At 48.7% G+C, this 27,740-nt stretch overlaps 1 protein-coding gene across 4 annotated transcripts; it reads left to right on the forward strand.

The window, feature by feature from the left end:
* The first annotated feature begins 515 nt into the window (after positions 1-515).
* PMVK (phosphomevalonate kinase) lies at positions 516-15,594 on the forward strand. 4 transcript variants are annotated; one of them, NM_001046151.2, is given in 5 exon segments: positions 516-626; positions 3,081-3,144; positions 5,709-5,861; positions 8,502-8,631; positions 9,782-10,307. In NM_001046151.2, coding segments are annotated over 5 exon segments (579 nt in total). In that variant the 5' UTR covers positions 516-531; the 3' UTR covers positions 9,919-10,307.
* The last annotated feature ends 12,146 nt before the right edge of the window (positions 15,595-27,740 follow it).

Raw genomic sequence — 27,740 nt, forward strand, 5'->3', positions numbered from 1 at the left:
TTAGCACATGCATTAAAATGAACAGATAAACAGGGAGTACTGAAAGCTTTCGCAATATGAACAAGTTTATTCTTTTTTGGGTGTGTTTGTAGGATTATGTGGCAGGCAGTGTGAGGTTCAGTTAGGAAATTTTAAGACGTCACCACCCCGGGAAGAGAATAGTTGCGTTCAACTCCCTCCTCCCCACGTGTCACGCGTGTCAGCTAAGAAGGCGGGGCCGTGACGTCAGGTTGTGGGCGGGTTGGACGATTCCAAATGAGTTCTGGTAGGGGAGCTTCTTTAAGGGAGAAGGCTGCCCTAGGAATTAACATTCTTTCTCTCCATATTCCACTTGCGCAGGCTTTAATTTAAAACCACGGAAGCACGTGTGCTGGCTGACTGTCGTCTCCACGGCTATGAAGAAGACGGCGGCGGGGGCGGAACCCCTCCTTGTTGCCGCTCCACCGAGTGGCCGCGTCCATTCTGGGCCGGTGGTCGGATTTAAGGGGTAGGGAAAAGTTAGCTTTAGGGATCGCAAAGCGTGGTGACCCCATGGCCCCGCTGGGAGGCGTACCGGGGCTGGTGCTGCTGTTCAGCGGGAAGAGGAAATCCGGGAAGGACTTCGTGACCGAGGCGCTTCAGAGCAGGTGTCCGTGGGGTGGGGAAGGAGGAGGACCGGGAGACCCCGAATCATGTGACACGAAGGGTGTGTTGGGGTGTGATGGAGTGAGCTTTGGAGTTGGGGTCCTCAGGTTGCAGGGCAGAAGGAGCACTGGGTGGCCAGAAGTGGAGGATTGTCACCGTCAGGAAAAACAGCAGTCTACACACACCCACCTCAAAGAAGCAGGCGGGCTATAGATCTTTCAAGAAGTATTAGTAACAGTTGCTACCAAGGCGCTTTTTATACACCATTCCTAATCCTCCAGAGAGTATTTTGAGGTAATGTACAGAAGAAGAAACTGAGTCACAAAGGATTTGCCTCAGACCACACCCCAGGTGTACCTGACTCCACAGACAAATCCTTAGCTAGCACTCCACCTAGTTGATGGGATTTATTGAGCCTTTATTGTCTGCCAGATACTGTTGTTAGGTACTGTGTGGTATTTTCAGTCAGTATCTTCATTTTGCACATGCAGAAAAGGAGACTCTGAAAAGTTCAAATGACAAACCACCCAAATCTGCCAGGAACACAAAGTAATTGGTAGATCCAGGACTCAAATTCAGCTTTCATCTAGCTTGAAGGAATGAGTTCTTTTTGCTTTTCCCCATTGCTTCTTTAATAGTTTTTTGTTTAAGTGTCTTTTTTTTTTTTGGCCTCTGCTTGCATGCTTTTGAGACTTAGTTCCCCAATCAGGGATGGAATCCCAGCCCTTAGCAGTGAAAGCATGGAGTCTTAACCCCTGGGCCACCAGGGAATTTTAGCAGGTTTTCTCCCAAAGGAAGATGTTCTGTGTAGGAGCATTTTTTTCTGGGTAAGGAGAGCACAGAAGCCAGAGAAGGTGGAGTGGGGCTTCTCTCCTGTTGAAGGCCAGTGTGTTGAGGGTGCTAGGAGGCTGCTTTTGGGAACCATGGGGAGTCTAAGAGGTTGTGGAAAATCCAAGGCAGAGTTTGCCACCTGAATCTTTCACCACTAAGTATCTGCCACCTTTTTCCAAGTTACATTTCTCCACCCAGCACATCAATCAATTTGTGGTCAGAAGCACAGACTCGGGAAGTAGACTGCTGGAATTCAAATCCTGACTCACGACTTTATTCAAGTATGATCTTGTCCAAGTTTCTTATGCATTCTGTTCCTCAGTTTTGTCATCCGTGAGTTGGAGATAATAGGGTGATTGTAAGGATTAAATGAGATAATGTGCACAACTCTTAGCACCTAGTTACAGGTATGGCTTCCCAGGTGGCTCAGTGATAAAGAATCCGTCTGCCAATTCAGGAGACACAGGACATGTTGGGCTTTGATCCCTGGGTCTGGAAGATCCCTGGAGTAGAAAATGGCAACCCACTCCAGTATTCTTGCTTGGAAAATGCCAAAGACAGAGGAGCCTGTTGGGCTACAGTATTTGGGGTCACAAAGAATTAGACATGACTTAGCAACTGAACACACCTGCACAGGCACTGGGACTAAACATTGGCTTGTATTTTTATTTTACCAATGTGTGCGTGTGTGTGCTCAGTCGTGTCCGACTCTCCAGCACTCTGAACTGTAGCCTGACAGGCTCCTCTGTCCATGGAATTTTCCAGACAAGAATACTGGAGTGGGTGCCATTTCCTACTCTAGGGGATCTTCCTGATCCAGTGATTGAACCTGTGTCTCCTGCTTTGACAGGCGGATTCTTTACCACTGCACCACCTAGGGTGCATTTTACAATACTGGCTTTGTTACTAGTACTTGACTTGCAGTGGCCCTTGGGGTGAGTCTGTTTTCCTCCCTCAACCTCAGTTTCCTCACCTGAAACATGGAAATAAGAACACCCACCTCACCATGTCAGTGTTTAAGTGAATCTGTGAGCATCTCACAGTCAGGGCAGAAGTCATGTATCTTTTTTTTTGGCCATGTGCAGGCAGGATCTTAGTTCTCTGGCCAGGAATTGAACCCCCTACCCCCTGCAGTGGAAGCATGGAGTCTTAACCACTGGACCAATAATGAAGTCCCCAAAATCGCATAGCTTATTCACATTTGTATCACCTGGATCCAAATACAATATCCAACAGATGGCTGGTTGAGTAAATTGAGCAAGTGAATGAATGAGTTGTTATGTGTGCAGACCAAGTCCTTTAAGACTGAGATACCCCTGGCTATGAGAGAACAAGTTCGGGAGCCCAGCAGTAACCTAATCCACCCTGAATATTCCTGGGGTCTTCCCACTGTAATTATACGTTTATTTGTCTTACTTGTTAGTTTCAGGGCTTTTTCACATTTGAGTTTCATGTTAATCCTGTGGGAGACAGAACAGACATTGTTACCCCATTTTACAGATGAGGAGATCAGGGAAGTTGAGACCTGACAAGGTTATATGGGTACTGACATCTGACATGGGGCTTCACTCCTCTGGGGCCTGGAAGCCTTAGGTTAATGGGGTCCGGCTCTCCCTGTCTCACAGGCTAGGGGCTGATGTGTGTGCTATCCTCCGGCTCTCCGGTCCACTCAAGGAGCAGTACGCTCAGGTAGGTGGCAGCTCTGTGGCACCTGGTGGGTTGGAAGGAGCCAGCTCCCAAGCTTTGTTTACTGTGCTGTCGCTTGAGTCACTAGCAGGGTCCCTATGACCCTGTGCTGCAGGGTGACACACAGCTCTCCGCTTTCTATAGGTGGACCTATAGGGCGGCGTTTTCCATTTAAGTTTCTTTCCCATTGGCCTTACTCACTTCAGGCCACCTTCCCTAGAGGATGTTCAGGAAAATGTGTCCAGAAAAGGCTGTAGATGTGAGTTGGCAGCTCTGATGCAGTGTTATTGGTAACAGTCTGTACCCTTGTTCAAAAAATATGACACAGATCACCTCCCCCGCCCCCTCTAAAGTTGGCCCGCCACAACCCATGGAATTCTCCCCTTAGAAATTTAATCACATGACTTGTCAAGTTATATTGTTAAGTGAAAAAAAGCAAGATGTAGAACAGTGTATAGAGAACACTGCTGTTGCTAAGTCGCTTCAGTCGTGTCCAACTCTTTGTGACCCAATGGACTGTAGCCTGCGAGGCTCCCCTGTCTATGGGATTTTCCAGGCAAGGATGCTGGAGTGGATTGCCATGCCCTCCTTCAGGGGATCTTCTAGACCTAGGAATGGAATCCACGTCTCTTACATCTCCTGCATTGGCAGACAGGTTCTTGACCACTAGTGCCACCTGGGAATACCGTAGAGAATGCTGCATTTATATAAAAATGGGGAAAATTGTAAACATATTTGCTCATATATTCAGCCATTCAACAGATACATACGGAGCGCATTCAGCACCATTCTGGATGCTTGGGTTGTGTAAGAGCCTGGGCAGGATACATAAGAGACTGGACTACTGGCTGCCTCCAGGAGGGGAGCTGTGTGGCTGGGGAACAGAGAACGGAGATGCTTCACTGTAAACAATATTTATTTTTTGAGTTTTGAACCACGTAGATTAAAAAAAAAATAGGACTGTAAAAAATAAACAGGAATCTCAGAACCTTAGATTTTAAAAAGGGAGCCTGGAAGTTGGGATCAGCTGCCCACACCATGGAGAGCCTGCGCTTGGCTTTCGCTTGCATTTCTGCCCTTGACCTCTAGGTGTGTCCTTGTACTTACGGTTCCTTGGTCAGCTGGCCCGTGTCTGGGCGGCTGAGTCCACGCAAAATGAATCTGTTCCCTCTGCCATTGGTCTTCTCCCACCAGCACAACAGACGCATTTGTAGGGTGGCAGCCTGGGGGGTCCTGGGGTAACAGAGTCAGTGGTTTTCAAAATCTTTTCCTCATTGAAACCTTTCCCAAATGAAATTGGATGCAGAGATTCTTTGTATCCAGTAGACAGACTGGGAGCAATTTTGAGTGAGGGGGAGGTACTCAGCCTTCCCCAGTGGGGCTTGACACTTCCAAATCCCAGGGCTCAGAGGAACAGTTTAAATACCACTGGTCTGCTTCCAGACTTCCCGAATGAGGCCCCAGTCCAGACTGCTGAGCCAGGCTGGAGGGTGGGGTAGGGCCAGTGGGCAGGAACTGGCGTTTCTAAAACCTCAGTAGGAGACTCTGATAGGCCAGCCTGCCCCTGCTGTTTTTAAGTCCAGCACCACTTCGTGCCTTACACCCATTACAAAACAGATTCAAAATGAAACGTTAACGCATTGATTTCTTCAGTTGCAGTGGGGACTGTAAGTGACAGGCCGACCATAATGCCCCTGGCAGCTAACCTTCTCCCATGGTAGAGTTCGTGGGAAACTAGTTTATAAATGGGAGATGGCTGTTGGCCTCACCTTGGGACTAGGTGGTAGTAGTGATTTGACTGGCTGGGCCACGGCCCCCGCAGTTTGCCCATGAAGAGACTGAGTGGGGAGAGGGTCTTGCTGCATTGAATGCCAGGGGAGCTGAAACCTGAACCCTCCCATTCTGGGGCCCTCTGATGGACCCCGTTGCTTGCAGTGTCCCTGGAGAAAGGGAGGCCTGCCTGGAAGCAGCTGCCCAGGGCGTCGGAGCTGCCCCTCCTGCCTCAGGGTTCCAGGAGTGCCCGGAGCCAAACATAGGCTGACTCAGCAAAGGTGCCCGGAATTGGGAGTGAGGAAGGGGATGGGGGGATGGGAGAGAGACAGGGAAGCCGGGTCTCCTGGGCTTTGGGATGGGGACAGACAGTGCCAGAAGGCGTAGTGGAAGGACACGGAGTGCAGTGTTTTAAGACTTCCCACTTCTGGGTGAAGGCTGAGCCTGTGTGCCCAAGGGAGGCAGACTAATTCCAGGACTAGTTTAAGCCAGAAATAATTGGGAAGGTAAAACCGTTGCAGAAGAGAAAACCACATCACACATTTAAAGGCAAGCCAAGACAGTTTCTGGATGACCTCAAGACTTTTCTTCCATCTATCTGCCAGTGCTCGGGATTTCTCAGTTTCTAGGCTGCTTTCCCTTGCAGGCCTCTGTCCTGGCGGCAACCTCATGAGTCCTTGCAGCAGCCCTCAGGGAGGGCGGGTCAAGGTGGGGGTGGTGGGGCACCCTCTTTCTGTTTTAGGGGAGACCAGCGAGGTTGAGAGGCTGGTGGCATAAACAGAATGTGCATTGGGCAGGAGCACGGCTTGGACTTCCAGAGACTTATGGATGCCAGCACCTACAAAGAGGCCTATCGGAGCGACATGATCTGCTGGGGCGAGGAGAAGCGCCAGGCTGACCCAGGCTTCTTCTGCAGGAAGATTGTGGAGGGTGTCTGCCAGCCTGTCTGGGTGAGTGGGCTCTATGGTGGCACTGAGAAAATCTGTTTCCCCAGCCCTCCGTCCCTCCCCAGGTATGTCCGTTTCTCTCTCTCCACGGCCACCTCCCTGGCCCAAGGCCCCGCTCTCTCTCACCCAGACAACTGGAGTAGCCCCCACACTGGCCCCTGCTTCGGCTCTTGTCCCTTGTGATCCATTCATCACACAGCAGCCAGAGTGACCTTTTAAAAACACAAACCAAGTCATGTTTGGAACCCTTTGTCCTGCCGTTCTGATGGAGAATTGAAATCCTTAACATGAACTTCTGGGCCTTGATTGATCGGCTCCTGCTGCCCTTCGAGCCTCCTTGTTCCTTCAGCTGCAGCAACATGGGCTTTCTCTCTGTTCCTGAAATAAATCAACCTCCTTCTGGAATCAGGGCCTCCACCCGTGTCCTTCTACCTGCCTGGAGCGCTCTTCCTTTCTCTCTTCACCTGGTTCGGTCCAGCTCAGCGTCCGTGGCGCCTCCATCGGGAAGCCTTCCGTGATGCCCAGGTCCTAACTGGTGCTCCCTCTCAGGTGCTCCTGTAGCTCCTTACCCTTTCCCTTCCTCATTCTTTCAGGCAGCCAGTGGCACCTTCTTGTACCAGGACTGGTTCCAGGTGATGTGGGGATACATCATGTGAAAATCTGAAGTCCATACTCTCAGGATACATACATTGTGGCTGGGGGTAGAGGGAGTTAGGCCCTAAATAAATATAGAATATGTGGAGATAGCTACTAAGGGGCAAAAGAAAGCAGGCCACAGCTATGAGGAGGCCCTGGTTGCTGCTTTGTTAAGGGTATTAGGGAATGCCTCACTGACATGATAACATTTGAGCAGGACCTGCAGGAAGTAAGGGGTGACCTAGATGGAGTTTTGCAGGTGAGAGTTGAGTGGCAGGAGGTGAGGTCAAGTCATGCAGGTTCTCTGGAAGAGCCTGGAGTTTGCTCTGAGTGAGATGGGGACTCACTGGAGGCTTTTGAGCAGCGGAGAGGCATAATCTGATCGTAAGTTATTTTAAAGATGATCTAAGATTTAAGAGGTACTTCCTGGCTGTTGGGAGGAGGGCAAGAGTGGAAGCAGAGAGGCCAGGCCAAGGATCTTTCCACAGGACAGCAAAGTGGCCATGGCTTGACTCGGAGTGGCAGGGGAGTGGAGAGAGGGGTAAATTCTGTACAGGTTTTGAACATAGAACCAGTAGGATTTCCTGATATGATGGCTCTAGGGTGGAAGGACAGGCGACAACTCCAGGGATTTTGTTCTGAGCAGTTGGGCAGCTGGAGTTGTCATTTTCTGAGACAGGGATGATGTGGCAGAACAAGTTTGGGGAGAAAACCAGGAGTTTGGTTTCACAGTGTTAAGGTCCAGATGCAAGCTGATACGTGCTGTGATTGCCCGGTAATTAGTGAGGCTGCTGGCTTAGAGTGTCTCTCCCACTGGACTGTGAGCTCCCTGAGGGCAAGTACCAGGTCTGCCTACAACTCTACTCCAAGAGTCTAACACAGTGCCAGGCACACAGCAGGCGTTTGACAGGTGTGTGTTAGTCGCTCAGTCGTGTCTGACTCTTTGCGACCCCAAGTACTGTTGCCTGCTAGGCTCTTCTGTCTATGGGTTTCTTCAGGCAAGAATGCTGGAGTGAGTATTCTTCCCTTCGTAGTATTTGTTTAATAATTGGCTGAGTGACCATGCCCGCAGCTTGGACAAGAACATCTGGTCTCTTTATTCACTGATCATTCATTCATTGACTGTGTGCTCCTGAATGCTCCCTGTGGGTCAGGCGGTGCTATGGGCCAGGGACAGAGTAGTGAGTAAGACACAGTCCTTCCCCTCATGGAGCTACTCTACAGAGCAGGGATCAGACAATCAACCCACAGAGAGAGAATGATGGTTTAATGAATACTTAGTGGTCAGAGAATAAACAGCGTATCAGAATTGAGAGGGACAGGAAGGGAGCCAGGATGGTAGGGTCAGCTTGTCCCAGAAGGTGACATTTGAGCAGAAACCTCTCTGAAGTGAGGGAGCCAGGCAGAAGGAGCAGGAAGGGCAAAGGCCCTGAGGAGGAGACCTGGTTGGATGTTTAAGAAAGGGCAAGGTTGTCAGCTGGACGCAGCAGAATGAATGAAGGGAAGGTGACAGGAAATAGGTGTCAGATCTTAAAGGGCCTTGTGAGCTGGGGTGAGAGTTTTGGATTTTATTAAAATGATGGGAAGTCTTAGAGGGACTTAGGGCAGGGGACTGACAAGGTCATATTTCCATTTTGAAAGGTGTTGGGGGCAGGGACTGATTAAGGTATCTTTGTTTCTGGCCTGGGTTTGTTCATCTGTAAAATGACTGGCCGATCTGATTTCAGAGCCTGAGGCCTCTTCACCTCACAGCACACAGGGTGGGAAGAGCAGGGCTCAGGCTGCATTGATCAGGGAGGGATGCCTCAAGGGAGGAGTGGCTGTCCCTTCCAGCTGGTTGGGTGATCACAGGGAATGGGGCTACACTTGTCTGGGCTCTGAGGTCTGGGCTCCTGCTTACTGGGAGTGGGGCCTGGTCTCCCTCGCTCCCCTTTGGCTCCAGCGTCCGGTCCTGCTGCTTCCTGCACCGCGTCCTGTTGGTCACTGGTTCATGTTCTTTTCCTGTAGCTGGTGAGTGATACACGGAGGGTGTCTGACATCCAGTGGTTTCAGGAGGCCTATGGGGCTGTGACACAGACGGTCCGTGTGGTGGCCACGGAGGAGAGCCGGCAGCAGCGGGGCTGGGTGTTCACGCCAGGTGAGCTGCTCACAGCCTCTGCCCCAGGGCTTAGCATGCGGGCTGGCTGGCCCCCTTTGACCGGGCTACCCACCCCTACATTCCCGGTCTTCCGCTGTCTCCCTGGCAGGCTGGGGAGTGTGAGCAGGGGGTTATAAAAAGGAGTCTGAGGTCTGGGCTCAGGAGTGCCTCCAGATTAATAAGTGGAGTTGAGTAGAGGATGGTGTCCTTGGGGTAAGGGTTTCCCTGTGACCTTGGCCTGGTTCCCTTACCTGGGTTGTCTTCTCTAGGCCAGTGGGCTTCTGGAGGTCTGGCTGGGACCCTCTGCTGCCCCTGGTCCTTCACCTTTGTGTTCCAGCCTGGAGGGGGCACTGACAGTGGGTCAGAGGGCAGGCCTGACAAACCTCACTCCTGTTTGATTAACACAGTGGGGGATGGGGAGAGGAAGCTCTCTAGATGGCCCTAGTGGTGCCAGCCCAGGACCTGCTCTGTGGCAGTTGAGGGACATAGCTCAGGTGTCTTCCCTGCCCCGGGTCACTGTGACTTGAGGGATCAGTGGGTCTGACTCTTCCTAAACAAGGTGAATAGCTTCCTAATGGCAACCCACTCCAATATTCTTGCCTGGAGAATCCCATGGACAGAGAAGCCTGGTGGGCTACAGTCCATGGGGTTGCACAGAGTCACGACTGAGTGTCTAAGCACACTCATCTCCTGGGCACTCACTCTGGCCTGGGCTAAGCGTTTTGAACACATTATTTCACTTTATAGTCACAGCGGACCCACCAGGTAGATGCCCTTGTTACCAGCCTCACTGAGAATGGCACATGCTGCCTCCTGAGGGGCCTGAATTGGAGATGTCGGGATAGAAACTGACACGACCGGCTTTACATAAAATGAAAACAAAATTGCCATTTGGATTGTCTGTGGTTTGAGATGGCAGTGACAAGTGAAGACGTCAGTGGGCCCCTCTGCGGGACTCAGGTGCTGTGGGCCGCTGAATCTGATGTCCCGGTATTTCAGGAGTGTGGGAGTGCCCTCTGGGGTGAGTGGTGCTTAGCTCTGAGGGGCTGAGGAGCATTCAAGAGAGGATGGCTCCTTGTGGGGCCCGCAGGCCTCGATGCCCTGTGTTTGTTGGGAGGGACGGGCCTGACCTTGCCATACCTCTCTGCAGGGGTGGACGACGCTGAGTCAGAGTGTGGCCTGGACAACTTCAGGACCTTCGATTGGGTCATTGAGAACCACGGGGATGAACAGCACCTGGAGGAGCAGTTGGAGCACCTAATAGAATTTATCCGCTCCAGACTTTAGCCGGCAGCTTCTAGGAGCAGGCCAGGGGCCGCTGGGCTGAGGGTCGGCTGACTGTGTTGGACATGCGGTTGCTGATGCTGGCCAAGGTTGGAGAGCAGACAGAGGGCCTGGGTCAAGCTTTCTGGGGGCTGATAGGTGTCAGACAGGAAACCGCCAGGGACCTCATTTTGTCATGAAAAGGACAGCCCTGCCTCTTTACGAGGAGACTTAAAGGGCAGAGGGAGGGAGTTGGCTGTGTTTGAAGCAGAAGCATCACCATCTCCACAGGCGCCAGGCCTGTCAGCCTGGGGTGGCCGTGATTCCCTGACTGGATGTTCTCAGCCCCTTGTTCTGAGCAGGAGTCTGGGGCTCCCCAGTGTGGATATAATAAACCTCTTTGGAGCACCTGCTCAGAACTGGACATCTCTCTTCCCAGATGACAGCTCAGCTTGCGTGGGGCTCCATAGTGTCTGGGTTGACCTGGTGGCTCTGGGTTCCTGCTCTGTCTCCCCCCTGGGCTGCAGCATATCCTGCAGAGGCCGACCTTGATCTGGGCCACTCGGGTAACAGGCCTGTGTATGTCTGAGGCAGGATTGGAGTCTAAGGGTCTCATCTGCTGGGATGGCCCCAAGAGAGGCTCAGTGTTCCACAGAAAGTGCCACCAGCAGGTACCCAGAAGGGCTGGGGTGTCATAGAAAGCCAGAGGCACCAGATGGCCAATGGATGGCCCTTGGTAACCATTGAGAGGCCCTGGGCAAGTCATGTAACCTCAGCTTTCCCATAGAAGTCCTTGGACTTGACCCCGCTTATTTATAGAACCTTATGTGTGTGTGTGTGTGTGTACCAAGTCACTTCAGGCATGTCCAACTCCTTGCGACCCCTTGGACTGTCACCTGCCAGGCTTCTCTGTCCATGGGATTCTCTAGGCAAGAATACTAGAGTGGGTTGCCGTGCCCTCCTCTAGGGGATCTTCCCACCCAGGGATCAGACCCGCATGTCTTATGTCTCCTGCATTGGCAGGCAGGTTCTTTACCACTGGTGCCACCTGGGAAGCCCATAGAGCCTTATGCTGCTGCTGCTGCTAAGTCGCTTCAGTCGTGTCCGACTCTGTGCGACCCCATAGACGGCAGCCCACCAGGCTCCCCAGTCCCTGGGATTCTCCAGGCAAGAACACTGGAGTGGGTTGCCATTGCCTTCTCCAATAGAGCCTTATACAATATCTAAATTTCTTCCAGATTCTTCACAGCCACTCTGTGAAATAGTCAAGGAGGACATTTTTATTTGCATTTAGCAGATGCCAAGGACTCAAGAGAAGTAAACAACCTGTCCAGGGTAGAGGATTAGTAAATGTTGGCACTCTGGCCAGGACACAGGCCACCTGACCCCTGACCGGGGCCCTCGGCCATGTACCTTTGGGGTTTGGTGCAAAGCCGCAGGGCCATCCTGGCCATCCTACTGCGTAGCCTGGGCCCGCCACCTCTCTGGCACTGACTTTGTTCTCCTATAAATTCTGATGGTTCACACTGATAAGGGGACAACCAAGGAAATTCCATCAATTTCACTGTGACCCACAGTGAACTCTACACATTCCTGCCCACATCTCCTTGCTAGATCACCTCTTCCTGAGACTAGTCCCCTGGCTCCCCCACAGGCCTGAAAGCCGTGGACTCCTCTGTGTCCCCTAACCCCTGGCTGATTGGTCTCCAGGTTATGTTAATCTGCCTTGCCTGTGTCCGTTACTGAATGCCAGTCTGTGCCTGACACACAGTGAGGCCAGACAAGACTGAAATGTCAGAGTTTGGAGCAGAGAGAGGTTCACTGCAGGGCCACGCAAGGAGTCGGGTGGCTTCTGCCTTAAAAGACCCCCAACTCCCGGAAAGCTTTCAGCAAAGCTCTTTTATAGGAAAGGAGGGTGGCGTGGTTAGTTGTTGCAAGCTTCTTGGCATCAGATCCTTTGTTCTTAAGGTCAGGTCAAGGTCCGGTCACAAGGTTGCTGGAAGCCTCCACCAAAACAAATGTTATTTTCTGTTCTGACAAAGAAGGGCAAAGTCCCAAGGCTCAACTTTTGCTCTCTGAGGCCCAGGCTAAGAGGAGGAGTCCCTGGGCTGGCTGGTTACTCTGCCCCAGAGCGTTGGTCGAGTTCCCAGTCTGTGTCCTTCCACCAGTGTCCAGGCCCTGCTGAAGAGGCAGATCTCAGCGGGTGGCGCACTCAGGGGCAGGTCCCCATAGCCTGCCCAGCCCTCATCACTGAGGGAGCCAGGCGCCCAGCACACAGCCAGCCCTTGGGCTTTTCATTTAAACTGGAGCGAATCATTTGGGTGGGATCAGTAGGGATACATGTTGTAGCAAATGCCCATCGGGTTAGTTCCCAGCTCACAGCAGCTGCCGTTCTATGAGAACAGCTCCACCCATAAAGATAGACCTGAAGTCATGATGAGCAGTGACCTTGCAACCTAAACTTGACCTCTGGCCACCTCCTAGGGGGTAGACAGCTGATCTCAGCTATATCAATTTTTGAAATGTGAATGGAGACACTGAAGCTGGTTGAAGCTGTGACCTTAATGGCAGTGTCCGTGCACTCCAGTGCTGAGGGAGGCCTCTGTGGCTGGTGACCTGTGGAGACCAGCACCACCATTAGGCCGCAGAGGGGGAATGGAGGAGAGGACGCAGCTGCTGCAAGGCCTGGGCCTGGCCAGCAAGTGGCCGTGGCGAGGGCTTTGGAGCTCTGTGAGAGACAGCTCTCCGCCTGTCCCCGGGCCCCCCAGCTCACCCACCAGCTCTGAGGCTAGAGAGCCTGGATAGCCCCAGGGAGAAGGCCGAGATAGCCTCTCACCTACTCTGCCGTGAGGACCACTGCCCGGCTGACTGTTGGTGAAGTGGCACCTCTAACCACAGCACTAAGGGTCTGGAACTCATCACTGAGCACCTGCCCCGCCCCATCACATGTCTTCCCTCTGGGATTCTCACTGGAAGGTAAACTCCCTGATGCTCGGGCCGTGTAGTCCTGTCTCCTAGAGCTGTGGGTCCACAGTGGGCATCAGACAGTGGATGTGATTGGAGGCAGGGTGAGGCAGGACTGAGGGAGTCACGCTGGGTGGAATCCTGGGGGTGGTCATTTCATGCGTTGGATGTTTCTTCACCTCCCAGCAGAGGCTCTGATCCAGGCCCCCTACCATTCCCCCTGGGCCTGGAACCTCTGCTTCCTGCTGGTATTGAGGCTGCTGGGGTCCTTTCCAACAGAGACTCTGGCTCCTTGGGCCTCCCCTTAGTTCTGCTCTTTGTGAGGGCTTCCCTGATAGCTAACTTAGTAAAGAATCTGCCTGCAATGCAGGAGACCCTGGTTCGATTCCTGGGTAGGGAAGATCTGCTGTAGAAGGGATAGGCTACCCACTTCAGTATTCTTGGGCTTCCCTTGTGCCCCAGCTGGTAAAGAATCTGCTTGTAATACGGGAGACCTGGGTTCGATCCCTGGGTTGGGAACGTTCTCTGGAAAAGGGAAGGGCTACCCACTTCAGTATTCCATGGAGAATTCCATGGACTATACAGTTGCAAAGAGTCAGACAAGACTGAGCAACTTTCACATCACTTGTGAGGTCACTTCCGCCTCAGCATTGTACCGGACTCAGAGATGACTGATTTGTTTTTCTTTCTTCCTAGCTTTAGTGAGCTGTAATTGACATATAATATTTATAAGTTTAAGGTGTACACATGATATTTTGATATATATTATCTATTATGAAATAATTACCACAAAATTGGTGAAGAGCCGACTCACTGGAAAAAGATCCTGCTTCTGGGAAAGATTGCAGGCAGGAAGAGAATGGGGCAGGGGATGAGATGGTTGGATGTCATCACTGGCTCAGTGGACATGAATTTGAGCAAACTCCAGGAGATGGTGAAGGACAGGGAAGCCTGGCGTGCTGTAGTTCACGGGGTCACAAAGAGTCAGACATGACTGAACAACACCACCTCTGTCACCTCACATAACAGTCATTTGTTTTGGGTGATGGTGAGGACATGTAGCAACTTCCAAGTATATAATACAGTATTGCTAAGTACAGTGACTATGTGGTACGTTAGATCTCCAGAACTTGCTCATCTCGTAACTGAAAGTTTGTAACCTCTCACCAACATCTCTCCATTTCTCTAACTCCCAGCCCCTGGCAGCCAACATTTTACTCTTGTTTCTGAGTTCAGTTTTTTTTAGATCCTACGTGTAAGTGAGATCATGCAGTATTTATCTTTCTTTGTCTGACTCTTTCACTTAGCATAATGCCCTCAAAGTTCATCCATGTTGCTGCCAAAGGTGGGTTTCCCTCTTTTTTTTTTTTTTTTTTTGTTGAAAATATTCCATTCTGTGTAAACCTAGCACATTTTCTTAATGCATTCACTCATTGATGGACAGTTAGGCTGTTTCCAGGTCTTGGCTAGTGTGATTGATGCTACAGTAAACATGGGGGTGCGGATATCTCTGAAATAGTTGTTTTCTTTCCTTCAGATGTCTGCCCAGCAGTGGAATTGCCCTATGATCACTGATTGTTGTTAATTAAGTTTAAACACCAAGAAGGCAGGGATGAAGCAGAGAAGGGAACATGGGGTTGGTGGTTCTCATATGTCCCTTGTAGGGGTGCTGACCTGGTTCCTGGCTCGGAGTGTTTGGAAGAGTCACAGGATGTGACTTGGGAAGCCAGTGAGTCTACTCCCCATCCTTCGACAGGTTGGCACTGATGCCTCTTAATGTGGGAGGACCCAGTGGCTAACTAGAGTCACTTCTACTGGACTTGAAGATTCTCTGCACTTTAAAAGAAACCCTGAAATTTCTCTAAATATCAAAATCAGTAATAACCCTGAATTTTGATGCCCTATGTTAGGATGAGAGTTTTAACTCCTTTTGTTTCAAGACATTCTCCCCACCCTCCTGTTAATTTTGTATATGGTTATGATCTCAGAATATTGCTCTTAGGTTATTTTTAATCTTATATATATCACTAACATTCTCTTAAAATTTTACTATTCTGCTTTTAAACTGCTAAATGGAGGTATAATTGGTATTAATTGCACATATTTAAAGTACACAGTTTGGCAAGTTTTGATATTTGTAAATGCCCATGATCACAACTATGATGATCATACCCAGGACTTCCCTGGTGGTCCAGTGGCTAAGACTCCGAGCTCCCAACGCAGGGGGCTTGGGTTTGATCCCTGGTCAGGGAAGTAGATCCCATATACCACAGCTGAGAGTTCTCATGCTGCAGCTAAAGATCCCAGATGCTGTAACGAAGATCTGGGATCCTGTGTGCAACTGAAGACTGGTGCAGCCAAATAAATAAATATTAAAAAAAAAATGGACGTATCCATCATCCTCAAAAACTTCACCATGTCTACCCTTCCTCTCCCAACCCTTGTTCCCAGGCAACTACTGCTTTGCTCTCTGTCTCTATAGATTAGTTGTCATTTTCAATAACTTTGTGTAAATGAGCTATACACTGATAGTCTTTTTTGGTCTGATTTCTTTCACTCAGCGTAAGTTTTGAGATCCATCTACATCACTGCAGGTTCATGTGGGTAGTTTGCTTCTTTTTATGCTGTTGTGTGGTATGAATATACCACCGTCGTCTGTTCATTCACCTGTTGAACATTTGGGTTCTTTCCAGTGTTTGGATATAACAAATAAAGAAGCTATGAACACTCAGGTAACATTTTTGTGTGTGGATATGTATTTTCATTTCTCTTGGATAGATACATTCTTAACTTTTTAGGAAGCCATCACATTGTTTTCCAAAGTGGTGGTACAACATGCCCCCCAGTACTGAATGAGAATTCCAGTTGCTTCATATCCTCACCAATGCTTGGTATGGTCAGTCTTTTTAATTTTATCTATTCTAGTAGGTATATAGTAGAATCTCATTAAGATTTTATTTGCATGTCTCTAAGATTAATTTGATACAAATCCTATGTTCAATTTTGATAAAAATCTCTCAGCAAACTGGGAATAAAATGGAGCATCCTCTACCTGAAAAAGAACATCTACAAAAGCCCTATAACTAACAGCATACTTCATAGTGAAATACTAAATGCTTTCACTCTAAGACTGGGAAATGAGGCAGGGTTGTCCACTCTTATTACCTATTCAACATCATATTGAAGAGTCTAGTCTGTAATAAGAAGAAGAAATAAAAGGCATCTGGATTGGGGTGGGGGGAAGTGTAAAAATGTCTTTATTCACATATGACATGATCATTTATATAGAAAATTTGATGGAGTCTCCAAAAAACTACTAGAATTGATAAGTGAGTTCAAGATTTCAAGATATAAGATCAATGGATAAAAATAAATTGTATTTCTATTTATAAGCAAGAATTAAAATAGGGTTTCACTGGTCCAGTGGTTAAGAATCTGTCTGCCAATTCAGGAGACAGAGATTTAATCCCTGGTTCAGGAAGATTCTACACGCCTCGGGGCAGCTAAACGTATGTGCCACAACTACTGAGCCTGAGCTCTGGAGCCTGTCTGTGCCCTCCGACAAGAGAAGCTACTGCAGTGTGAAGCCCTCACACCACAGTGAGAAGGAGCACCTCATCTCTGCAACTGGAGAAAGCCCACAAAGCCGCGAAGACCCAGCGTAGCCAAAAAATAAATAAAAATAAAAAACTAAATCTTAAAAAGTTTAAATAATGCAGATTAACTATAGCATAAAAAACATGGAATAGAGGTAAATCTGATAAAAGATAGCAAAATCTGTACACTGAATTCATTAAAGATGACCTAAAAAGCAGAGATTATACCATATTCATAGATTGTAAGAATCAAGATATTCAATTTTATTGAGACATCATTACATACAGTGAAATGTACTGGCTTTAAGTGTACAATTTGAGTTTTGACAAATGTGCATATCTGTTTAATAAAAGTCATTTATAAAATAGAAATGTTTTCTTCCCTCTAGGTTTCTTTTTCATCCTTCCTAGGAAGTCAACCCCTGTCCCCCCCAGAAACAACTGTTGTTTTAATTTCTTTCATATTAATTAATATGAATGAATTAATTCATTCATATTAATTCATATTAATTTCTTTCATATATTAATTTTGCCTGTTGTGGAATTTCATATAAATGGCTAACATCCAGTGTGAAAACACATTTACAACAATTATTTTTTATTTTTAAAATTAATTTTTATTGGAGTATATTTGCTTTACAATGTTGTGTTAGTTTCTGCTGTACAGCAAAGTGAGTCAGCTACATATATATCCATGTGTCCTCTCTTTTTTGGATTTCTTTCCCATTTAGTTCCTGAGCTATACGGTGGGTTCTCGTTAGTTATCTATGTTGTACATGATATCAATAGTATATATATGTTGATCCTAGTATTTATTATTTAGTGGCCATGCCATGCAGCATGTGGGATCTTAGTTCCCTCGCCAGGGACTGAACCTGGGCTCTGGCAGTGCAAGTGGAGTCCTAACCACTGGACTGCCAGGGGAATTCCCCAACAATTTATTTTTTAGACTTAACTGGTTTACTGCACACTTTTGAGTTTTTCCATGTTACCTCAACTTCCTCATTTTTGAATTGTGTATTTTACTTCCTCTTCAGATGCCTTCAAATACTTTTTTCAAAAAGGGCATGTGGGTGGTATGATTTTCTGAGCCCCTGTGAACGCGAGAGTGACATTCTGTTGCCTCTACACGTGGACAGTGCCTTGGCTGGCTCAGGATTCATGACCTGGTTCCACTGTTAGTGTTCAATGTTGAGGAGTCCGAGGTCACCTTGAGTTTTGTTCCTTTGAAGGTAACCTCCTTTTGCTGTCTGGATGCTTTTATTTTTTTTTCCTTGGCCTTCACTTTTGAAATTCAAATTCTGGCATTCTCCAAGGCAGAACGTGGACATGTTTCAAGAGAAAAAAGTTGGTGCTCATTGTTCCCTGTAAAGCATTATGGAGAAATGAGATGGAAATTTAAACTGTCTCGTATATCCAAGAGCCAGCCTGAAGGATCCCCCTCAACAGAGAAGTTGTCTCTATCAGTGTCTTTACTTTGAGTGGCTGGACTCCACCGTGGCAAATTCTTGTCCCCTGAAAGAGGATTTTGGTTTTGGAAACAGCCAAAGGAAATTTGGTGCTAAATTCTGCTGAGAGAAGTGAGGTAAGAGATATACTTTTTTTTTTTTTAAGAGATATACTTTTTGGCTAGAATAAATAATGCCTATAGTTCAGTTCAGTCAGTCATATCTGACTCTTTGTGACCCCATGGACTGCAGCACGCCAGGCCTCCCTGTCCATCACCAACTCCCGGAGTATACTTAAACTCATGTCCATTGAGTCGGTGATGCCATCCAACCATCTCATCCTCTGTTATCCCCTTCTCCTCCCGCCTTCAATCTTTCCCGGCATCAGGATCTTTTCAAATGAGTCAGTTCTTCACATCAGGTGGCCAAAGTATTGGAGTTTCCGCTTCAGCATCAGTCCTTCCAGTGAATATTCAGGACTAATTTCCTTTAGGATGAACTGGTTGGATCTCCTTGCAGTCCAAGGGACTCTCAAGAGTCTTCTCCAACACTACAGTTCAAAAGCATCAATTCTTCAGCTCTCAGCTTTCTGTATAGTTCAACTCTTGCACCATACATGACTACTAGAAAAACCATAGCTTTGACTAGACAGACCTTTGTTGGCTCTGCTTTTTAATAAGTAAATAAATAAAATATCTCTGCTTTTTACTGTGCTGTCTGGGTTGATCATAACTTTTCTTCCAAGCAGTAAACGTCTTTTAATTTCATGGCTGCAGTCAGCATCTGCAGTGATTTTGAAGCCCCCCAAAATAAAGTCTGTCACTGTTTCCACTGTTTCCCCATCTATTTGCCATGAAGTGATGGTACTAGCAGAGAAGGCAATGGCACCCCACTCCAGTACTCTTGCCTGGAAAATCCCATGGACGGAGGACCCTGGTGGGCTGCAGCCCATGGCGTCGCTAAGAGTTGGACACGACTGAGCGACTTCAATTTCACTTTTCACTTTCATGCACTGGAGAAGGAAATGGCAACCCATTCCAGTATTCTTGCCTGGAGAATCCCAGGGACGGGGGAGCCTGGTGGGCTGCCGTCTATGAGGTCTCACAGAGTCGGACACGACTGAAGCGACTTAGCAGCAGCAGCAGCAGCAGATGGTACTAGATGCCATGATCTTAGTTTTTTGAATGTTGAGTTTTAAGCCAACTTTTTCACTCTTCTCTTTCACTTTCATCAAGAGGCTCTTTAGTTCTTCTTAGCTTTCTGTCATAAGGGTGGTATCATCTGCATATCTGAGGTTATTGATATTTCTCCCGGCAATCTTGATTCCAGCTTGTGCTTCCTCCAGCCCAGAGTTTCTCATGATGTACTCTGCATATAAGTTAAATAAGCAGGGTGACAATATACAGCCTTGATGTACTCCTTTCCCAATTTGGAACCAGTCTGTTGTTCCATGTCCAGTTCCAGCAGTTGCTTCCTGATCTGCATACAGATTTCTGAAGAGGCAGGTCAGGTGGTCTGGTATTCCCATCTCTTTAAGAATTTTCCACAGTTTGTCGTGATCCACACAGTTAAAGGCTTTGGCCTAGTCAATAAAGCAGAAATAGATGTTTTTCTGGAACTCTCTTGCTTTTTCAATGATCCAATGGATGTTGGCAATTTGATCTCTGGTTCCTCTGCCTTTTCTAAATCTAGTCTGAACATCTGGAAGTTTACAGTTCATGTACTGCTGAAGCCTAGCTTGGAGAATTTTGAGCATTACTTTACTAGCGTGTGAGATGAGTGCAATTGTGCGGTAGTTTGAGCATTCTTTGGCATTGCCTTTCTTTGGGATTGGAATGAAAACTGACCTTTTCTGGTCCTGTGGCCACTGCTGAGTTTTCCAAATTTGCTGGCATATTGAGTGCAGCACTTTCACAGCATCATCTTTTAGGATTTGAAATAGCTCAACTGGAATTCCATCATTTCCACTAGCTTTGTTCGTAGTAATGCTTCCTAAGGCCCACTTGACTTCACATTCCAGGATGTCTGGCTCTAGGTGAGTGATCACACCATCGTCATTATCTGGGTCATGAAGATCTTTTTTGTTCAGTTCTGTGTATTCTTGCCACCTCTTCTTAATATCTACTGCTTCTGTCAGGTCCATACCATTTGTGTTCTTTATCGAGCCCATCTTTGCATGAAATGTTCCCATGGTATCTCTAATTTTCCTGAAGAGATCTCTGCTGCTGCTGCTGTCAAGTTGCTTCAGTCGTGTCTGATTCTGTGCGACCCCATAGACGGCAGCTCACCAGGCTCCCCCGTCCCTGGGATTCTCCAGGCAAGAACACTGGAATGGGTTGCCATTTCCTTCTCCAATGCATGAAAATGAAAAGTGCAAGTGAAGTCACTCAGTCGTGTCTGACTCTTAGCGACCGCATGGGCTGCAGCCTACCAGGCTCCTCCATCCATGGGATTTTCCAGGCATGAATACTGGAGTGGGGTGCCATTGCCTTCTCCAGAAAAGATCTCTAGTCTTTCATCTATTTCTTTGCATTGATCACTGAAGAAGGCTTTCTTATCTCTTCTTGCTATTCTTTGGAACTCTGCATTCAAATGGGTATATCTTTCCTTTTCTCCTTTGCTTTTCGCTTCTCTTCTTTTCACAGCTATTTGTAAGGCCTCTTCAGACAACCATTTTGCTTTTTTGCATTTCTTTTCCATGGGGATGGTCTTGATCCCTGTCTCCTGTACAGTGTCACAAACCTCCATCCATAGTTCTTCAGGCATTCTGTCTATCAGATCTAATCCCTTGAATCTATTTCTTACTTCCACTGTATAATCGTAGGGGATTTGATTTAGGTCATACCTGAATGGTCTAGTGGTTTTCCCTACTTTCTTCAATTTAAGTCTGAATTTGCCAATAAGGAGTTCATGATCTGAGCCACAGTCAGCTTCTGGTCTTGTTTTTGCTGACTGTATAGAGCTTCTCCATCTTTGGTTGCGAAGAATATAATCAATCTGATTTTGGTGTTGACCATCTGGTGATGTCTATGTATAGAGTCTTCTCTTGTGATGTTGGAAGAGGGTGTTTGTTATGACCAGTGCATTCTCTCGGCAAAACTCTATTAGCCTTTGCCCTGCCAATAGTAGATCAACTTTAAAACTTCCTCAAAGCCAATCCTAGAGACAAACTTAAAAAAATTGTCTTATCACCCATCCCTCTGTGCCTTTGCATATGCCATTCCCTCTGCCTACAGTGCCCTTCCCTGTGGCTTGCAACTAGCATTCAGGCCGCTCCACTCCCGGAGTGTCCTGTGGCATATGCTGTCTCACTCCTCTACACCTTGTGAGCAATTCAGGAAGTTTTTGTTTGATTTTGTTTTCTTTTGTTTTTGAATTTTTGGTGCCTGACATGTAGTAGATCTCAGTACATGTTTGTGGAAATGGAAAAGTTTTTTTTTTTTTGCCATACCATGTGACATGCAGGATCTTCCTTGACCAGGGACTTGAACTTGTGCCCTCCTACATTGGAAGCGCAGAGTCTTAACCACTAGACTGCCTTAGTCCTGAAAATGTTTCATAAGTGTTAGGAAAGAATATAACCTCCCAAGCTTACTGTCTTGAATTAGCCAGCAGTCATTTGGATGGATAACGTTATGGTAAGTGTGTTTGAAGCAACAGCATGCCAACTCCTGTTGCACTGCTTTTATTTATAAACAGTGGTGTGCTGGTAAATATTGAAAACTTGGCTCTCTGGGGGGAAAAGAAGCCCTCTTTGATGGGCTTTTACATTTCTGAGATGTAAATACTCCTGCTATAGCTGATTTCAAGCTGCTGCTGCTAAGTCACGTCAGTCGTGTCCAGCTCTGTGCTACCCCACAGATGGTAGCCCACCAGGCTCCACTGTCCCTGGGATTCTCCAGGCAAGAATACTGGAGTGGGTTGCCATTTCCTTCTCCAATGATTTCAAGCTACTAAACACAATATTAACTGGCTACCAAAATTCCCGAATATTTAAAAATGAGCTCTTGCAAGCTCACTCCAGTACACGGTACATCATGAAAATTCTACACCACTTTTGTTTTTTCACCATTACCCAGTTTGTTTGGGTGACTTTTTTGCTGTTTATACAGCACGTGTCTCTGTATTGTATACTTTATCTCTTGCATCAATCCAATTATTACTCTTATCCTCAGAGACTAAGAGACTTCTCCAAGGTGGCAAAGCTTTCCTGTCTATTCCTGGGTTTGGGCTTTCTGTCTGGAGCTTGCTGCCAGCACCACGAGGGGCTAGAGAGATGTGTGCTTTGCCCAGTGTTCTGTTTGCTGGTGTTGCGGTGAGCTGCTGGAAGGACCCAGGGATCTGTTCTTGGCCCAGGATATACCTGTCAGTAACCAGACTGTGATGAAAGCTGGTCTTTGTTATGTTCCCTTGTGATCTGATGAACAGGTGACATGGAGGCAAATTTATTATATTTTGGATGAACAGCCGTCACTTTCATGACCTCATTCAGGATCTGGACGGTGCCTCATTGTCTGACAGGCGAAATAAGTGATGAGCTCCCCTTTACAGTTTAGAGTGTTAGCCTGTTTCTTTTAGGTGGGTTCAGGGAGAGTCCCACCGGAAGCTGTGTTCCTCGGGAGCCTCAGCTGAGGGCGGTGAGGGCTCCCCCAGGAGGTGAGAGGCGGACCTGCTGCCTATTCCTGCTTGGCTTCCCTGGTGGCTCAGATGGTAAAGAATCTACCTGCAATGCAGGAGACCTGCGTTCGATCCCTGAGTTGGGAAGATCCCCTGGAGGAGGGCATGGCAACCCACTCCAGTATTCTTGCCTGGAGAATTCTGTGGACAGAGGAGCCCAGCGGGCTGCAGTCCATGGGGTTGCAAAGAGACAGACATGACTGAGTGAGTAACAATTTCTGACTCAAATGATGTCCAGTTTCAGGGTCTGTGAAGCGTCTGTGTTGGGGACTGTATGAGGCTTTATGAGGGTGACCATGATATGTGATGTCATAGAAAGCAAGTGTTATAATGGGTCTCAGTGATCTAGTTTCAGACCCTTGGCTTACAGATGAGGAGACAGGACCAGCAAGAGGAAGTGCTTTGCTCAAGGTCATACAGCAATCCTGGCAATGCCAGGCCCAGGCCCCGGGGCTCCTGACTCCCCACCCAGGGCTCATCCCCTACCCTTTGTGTCCCTGAGGGTGTGTGAACCTTGTGCCCTTTATCAGAGGCTGGCAGAGAAAGCCCAGCTTGAGCTCTTGGGAGCTCGGCCTGCTTCCTGGGTTTTTCCAGACTTCCCCGAGGAGGCTGGGCCACCTGTCTACACCACCTGGCATGTTCTGTTTAGATGAATCAAGCTGTACCAGGACGAGGAGGCCACAGAGGCCGCTTCCCAGGAGGGAACACTCGTGGCGTGCGAGGGACAAGGAGGGGAGAGATGGGTGTAGGCCCGGACCTGCCTTCCTCAGAGGCTGGGGCTGGGGTTCTGAAGGCAGAGGGCCCTGCCCAGCACCATGGCTGCTTTCCACCTGGGCGTAGACAGTGTCTCCCAGGTGGAGACATTCCCAGCAATGTCCCCGTGTCGTGACAACTCTGGTGAATTTCCAGGCACACCCAGTCCTGAGCCAGCAAGTACTGTTGGCACATCAGGTCTCCAGCTGCCGTGGCTGGCTGGTCCTACAAGACGGTTTGGAGGCTCCAGGACAGCTGGCCAGGGTTGGACATCCTTGTTCTAGCAGATCTGCAATGTTCCAGGAACTATGATAAATCCTGTTGAGTATTGGCCAAGCAAGCCAGGAAGGGCAGGGAGTCCAGACCCTGGCTCGGTTTGGCAGAGTCTTTCTCAACACTTGCCCTCTGAGAGGTGGGGAGGGGAAGCAGCAGGGAGGGGAATGGCTCAGATTGTGCCCCAGCACGGGGAGGGGCACGGGGAGGACAGTAACGGGGGCATCAGGCTTTACAGTTTACCATGTGTGTTTCTGCGTATTATTTCATTCCATTCTTGCAGTCGCTTTATTACTGTTTCCATTTTAAAATTGAAAAAATAGGGACACAGAAAGGTGAGTGACTTTGCTCAGCATGGTCTGTCATCAGGTTTGAACCCCACCTGTCATTATCCAGCTGTGGAACCTTGGGCTGGTTGGGTCACTTTCTGAGCTTTGATTCCCAGCTTTGCTACTCACTGCAGAGGTTGTGCAGGTAGCACTGTGCTTGGCTTAGCCCTTGGGAGCTCAGTTCCTGAGACTGTTTCCTTTCCCCGCTCCCCGCAAACCACACAGCCGGCAGCCAGTGAGTTGGGCCTGGAATTGAGCTTCTATTCCATTTTTTAGGTAGTTTTTTTTTTTTCTCCCCTCTACCTTCCCCTTTGGTATGTGTAAGCCAAACTTTCCTTTTTTGGAAAGGGAATTCCTACTAAGAAATAAAGGAAAACACAGGACTTGCCCGGGTGGTCCAGTGGTTGAGACTCCACACTCCCAATGCAGGGGCCCAGGTTCAGCCCCTGGTTGGGGAACTAGATCCTGCATGCTGGAACTAAGAGCCTGCATGTGGCCACAAGGATGTGGCACAGACCAAAAAAAAGAAAAGAGAGAAAGAGAAAACTATCAGGCTGGCTTGCCTGGGGCTCACCACACCTACCTCTGGCACCTTTGTTCCTCTCTCCCTTCCCTCCCTCCCTCCCTTTGTTTCCTCTGCGAGTGCAGACACTGACTTGCAAGGGCCCCTGGCAGGTTCTCCAGGGCCCTTAGACCTTCCCAGAAGCTCCTCCCCCGTGCACTGGGACTGGGCCCTCAGGGTGGGCTCACTAGTGCGTGGTCTGAGCCCACCTTGAACCTGGAGGGAGGGCTCAACTCGAATCAGCCCTGGAGAAGACTCAGCTGTGTTCTTTGGTGTCTCTGGGGCCCTGAGCAGCTTCTCAGCACACCCCAGGATGCCGACCCCTTCCCACTCTGGCTCAGAAACTGTAGACGTTTTTCAATTGATAACCCACACATCTGGGAGGACCACTCTCAAGATGGTACTGGACATACAAGCAGAAGTCAGGTGCAGTTCAGGGCTTGTTCAGACCAGATTTCCCTCTGTCAATCCTTCTTCAGAGGCCTTGCTCCCATGACATCGATGGGACTAAAGCTGATCAGCTAAAAAAAAATGTTGGTTATTTTCAGCTTCCATTAAGCCAAGCTGGTACAGGCTCTCTCCTTCCTTCTTCCCTTCCTCTCTCCGTCCCTCTCTCCCTCCCTTTCTTTCACGTTTCTGATAGTCACTGATTTAATCACTGCAGCAATTCCCTCCCTCCCCACCACCCGCTGGCAAGGGTTATGGATTTTATTCAGTACACAATGTACACAGTTGTTTTGGTCCAAGGATATAGTGACCTGTGGAGGCTGTACTTGTAATTAGGTAATTATTTTATTCTGTTTTTTTTTTTTTTTGCTAAATATCTCAGGCAAGCCCTGTTCCTATGGCTTCAACCCCATCCCTTGAATGACTGTTCTATGCTCTGCTCTCCAGCCACCCTGACCTTTCCGATCCCGGTTCTTGGAATCACCAGGTCTTGCTCATTTCTGTGTCTTTGAGTGATCTATACCCTCTGCCTGGAACACCACCGCCCTTGCTGTTCTCTTGGCTCCTTCCTCCTCCGGCCTTGGTTCTTACCTAAGTGTTGCTTTCTCCCCTCATGCTTCCTCCCTAAGGTGAGATGTCCTTGCTCTGGAATTCCATATCCCCTTCTGTCTAGCCTTACCACACCCTGTGAAGGTCTGCTTCATCTTGCTCCCTGCTGCTCTCTGAGCTCTGTGAGGGCAAATCCGGGTCCCTCTGACTTTTGTAACTCCCAGCATTCAGTGAGGTACCCATCACAGAGTAGGGGGTGGTGAAGAAAGTGAGTGTTGGTTGCTCGTGTCTGACTCTGTGTGACCCTATAGACTGTAGCCCGCCAGGCTCCTCTGTCCATGGAGTTCACCAGGCAAGAATACTGGTGTGGGTAGCCATTCCCTTCTCCAGGGGATCTTTCCGATCCAGGGATCGAACCTGGGTCCCCTGCATTTCAGGGCAGATTCTTTACAGTCTGAGCTGCCAGGGAAGCCCAATATTGTCAAATAAGTGAATGAGAGAGTGAATCATGGTTGGTCAGGAGGTATTTATTATGACCATGGAAGTGACTGGACTCTTGGGCATACGGGTCCTTTAGCTCAGATGCCAGACACACAGTGGTGGTTCGGCCATGCTGACCTTTGTTTCCAGGCTGGGGAGGTGACAGCAGCCGCAGTGGCTGAGCCCCAACCTGTGTCCTCTCCCCCCTCAACTCCATCCTCCTCCTGTCCCTCCTGCCTTGGGGGTGGGGAGCCTGCCCGGTTCTCGGCAGGGTTGTACTCCCACTAGTGATCCATCCCGCCATCGAGGACTTGGCTGCCTCAGTTAACTCCCTTCTGTTGGATTTCCCAGTTTCTCCAGCTTCGCTTGTCCTAAAACAGCTTCCCTTCCGTCTACTGACCCCTCAATTACCATCTCAGTTTTCTCTTCCTTTTACTCCTTCACACCCTGCAATCGGATCTCTGCTCCCGTCTCTTCTGAAACGGCTTCTATAGGTCACCCACCGTGGACACATGTCTTCAGTGCTCACTCCTGGCCTGCCTGCATCCGCGGAGATGACCACCCACTCCCTCTCTCTTGAATTCACTTTTCTTGGTTCTCCTGCCTCTCTGCTCCTGCCTTTTCTATTTCTGACTCCTCCTCTCCTCTTGTCCTAGAAATACAGGTGTTCTTCAGGCCCTCGCCTTCTGTTCTCTCTCTTCCCCCCTCCCCTTGGTGAGCTCATCTTCATGTGGATGACTCCCAAATTTTCTTGGTTCGCTACACATGCCACTAGTTATACTCAAACCAGCCTTGTCATATCCAAGTCTGCTCCTTCCCTTCCGTGTTCCGTTGCTCAAACTGTAGCAGGGTGCTCTGGCTGAGACCGATCTCTCAGACTTTTGAAACCTTGATGAAAAACTCTCTGGAAAGGTCACAAGAAGTTTTGGTCTTTAGAAGCGATGACTTCAATTCTTTTTGGAGCAGGCAGTTCCTTTGTTTCAGAAAAATTGCTCAAAGCAGTCCCTTCATTATATGCATGTAAAGTAAGCATTTACCCATTGTTCTCAGGGAGAAGTGAAGTCATGGGGTCCTTGAGTGCATTCCCAGCAGTCCAGTCATTCTGTTTGGTAATAGCAACTCTTGCATATAGTTGAGTCAGAGCTCTGCCTCTGAGACTTTCTTACTTTCAGGGGTGGTGGTTGGGGTGGGTGGTGGTTGGGGTGGGTGGTGGGGAGTTGCGGGAAGTGTTTCTTGAATCTTTGTGAATATGGGGGACCCTGAGCAGCACACTGCTGTTTGTTCTTCAGCGTTGGGTGTTCTTGTTGGGCCAGTAGTCCGTGGGCATCCAGAGCCGAGTGAAGACCGGCTGGCAGGATCCATGGTCCCCACAGCTCACCGGGAGGGGAGACTGAAGCCAGAGCAGTCTGGCCCTGGTGCATCCCACCTGGATTGGATGGGCTGCAGGGCCTCTATGTGTGTGACTGTGGTGTCACTCCCTCACAAGGCTGAAGGCAGCATGAGGGTGGGGACTCTGCTTCAGTCAGGTGAGGTAATGAATGGATAAATAGTGTGTTCTGCTGTCTCTGGGGTCATAGAGCAGGAGCACCCTCTCTTGGTAGGCTGGGGTTTCTCCCAAGGGCCCATCGTCCCAGGAAGCGGATGCTCCTGGCTAAGGAAGGCAGATATCTGCCCAGCTACGGGGGAGTTATCTTTTTTCCCTCTGCAGGTGGGCCGGGAGTGCGTTATGGAGGGACTGTAGGCCCTGGGAGTGGCCCCTTCTCTGGTA

Source organism: Bos taurus, chromosome 3, assembly GCF_002263795.3.
Source record: "Bos taurus isolate L1 Dominette 01449 registration number 42190680 breed Hereford chromosome 3, ARS-UCD2.0, whole genome shotgun sequence".
NCBI lineage: Eukaryota > Metazoa > Chordata > Mammalia > Artiodactyla > Bovidae > Bos > Bos taurus.

What these genes read in the sequence shown, in the direction of transcription:
- PMVK (XM_024988234.2), top strand. Translation starts at nt 5,736, where the DNA reads ATGGATGCCAGCACCTACAAAGAGGCCTATCGGAGCGACATGATCTGC. An exon ending in GTGTCTGCCAGCCTGTCTGG is followed by an intron (nt 5,862 to 8,501) that starts GTGAGTGGGCTC and finishes CTTTTCCTGTAG; the next exon opens with CTGGTGAGTGATACACGGAG. An exon ending in GGGCTGGGTGTTCACGCCAG is followed by an intron (nt 8,632 to 9,781) that starts GTGAGCTGCTCA and finishes ACCTCTCTGCAG; the next exon opens with GGGTGGACGACGCTGAGTCA.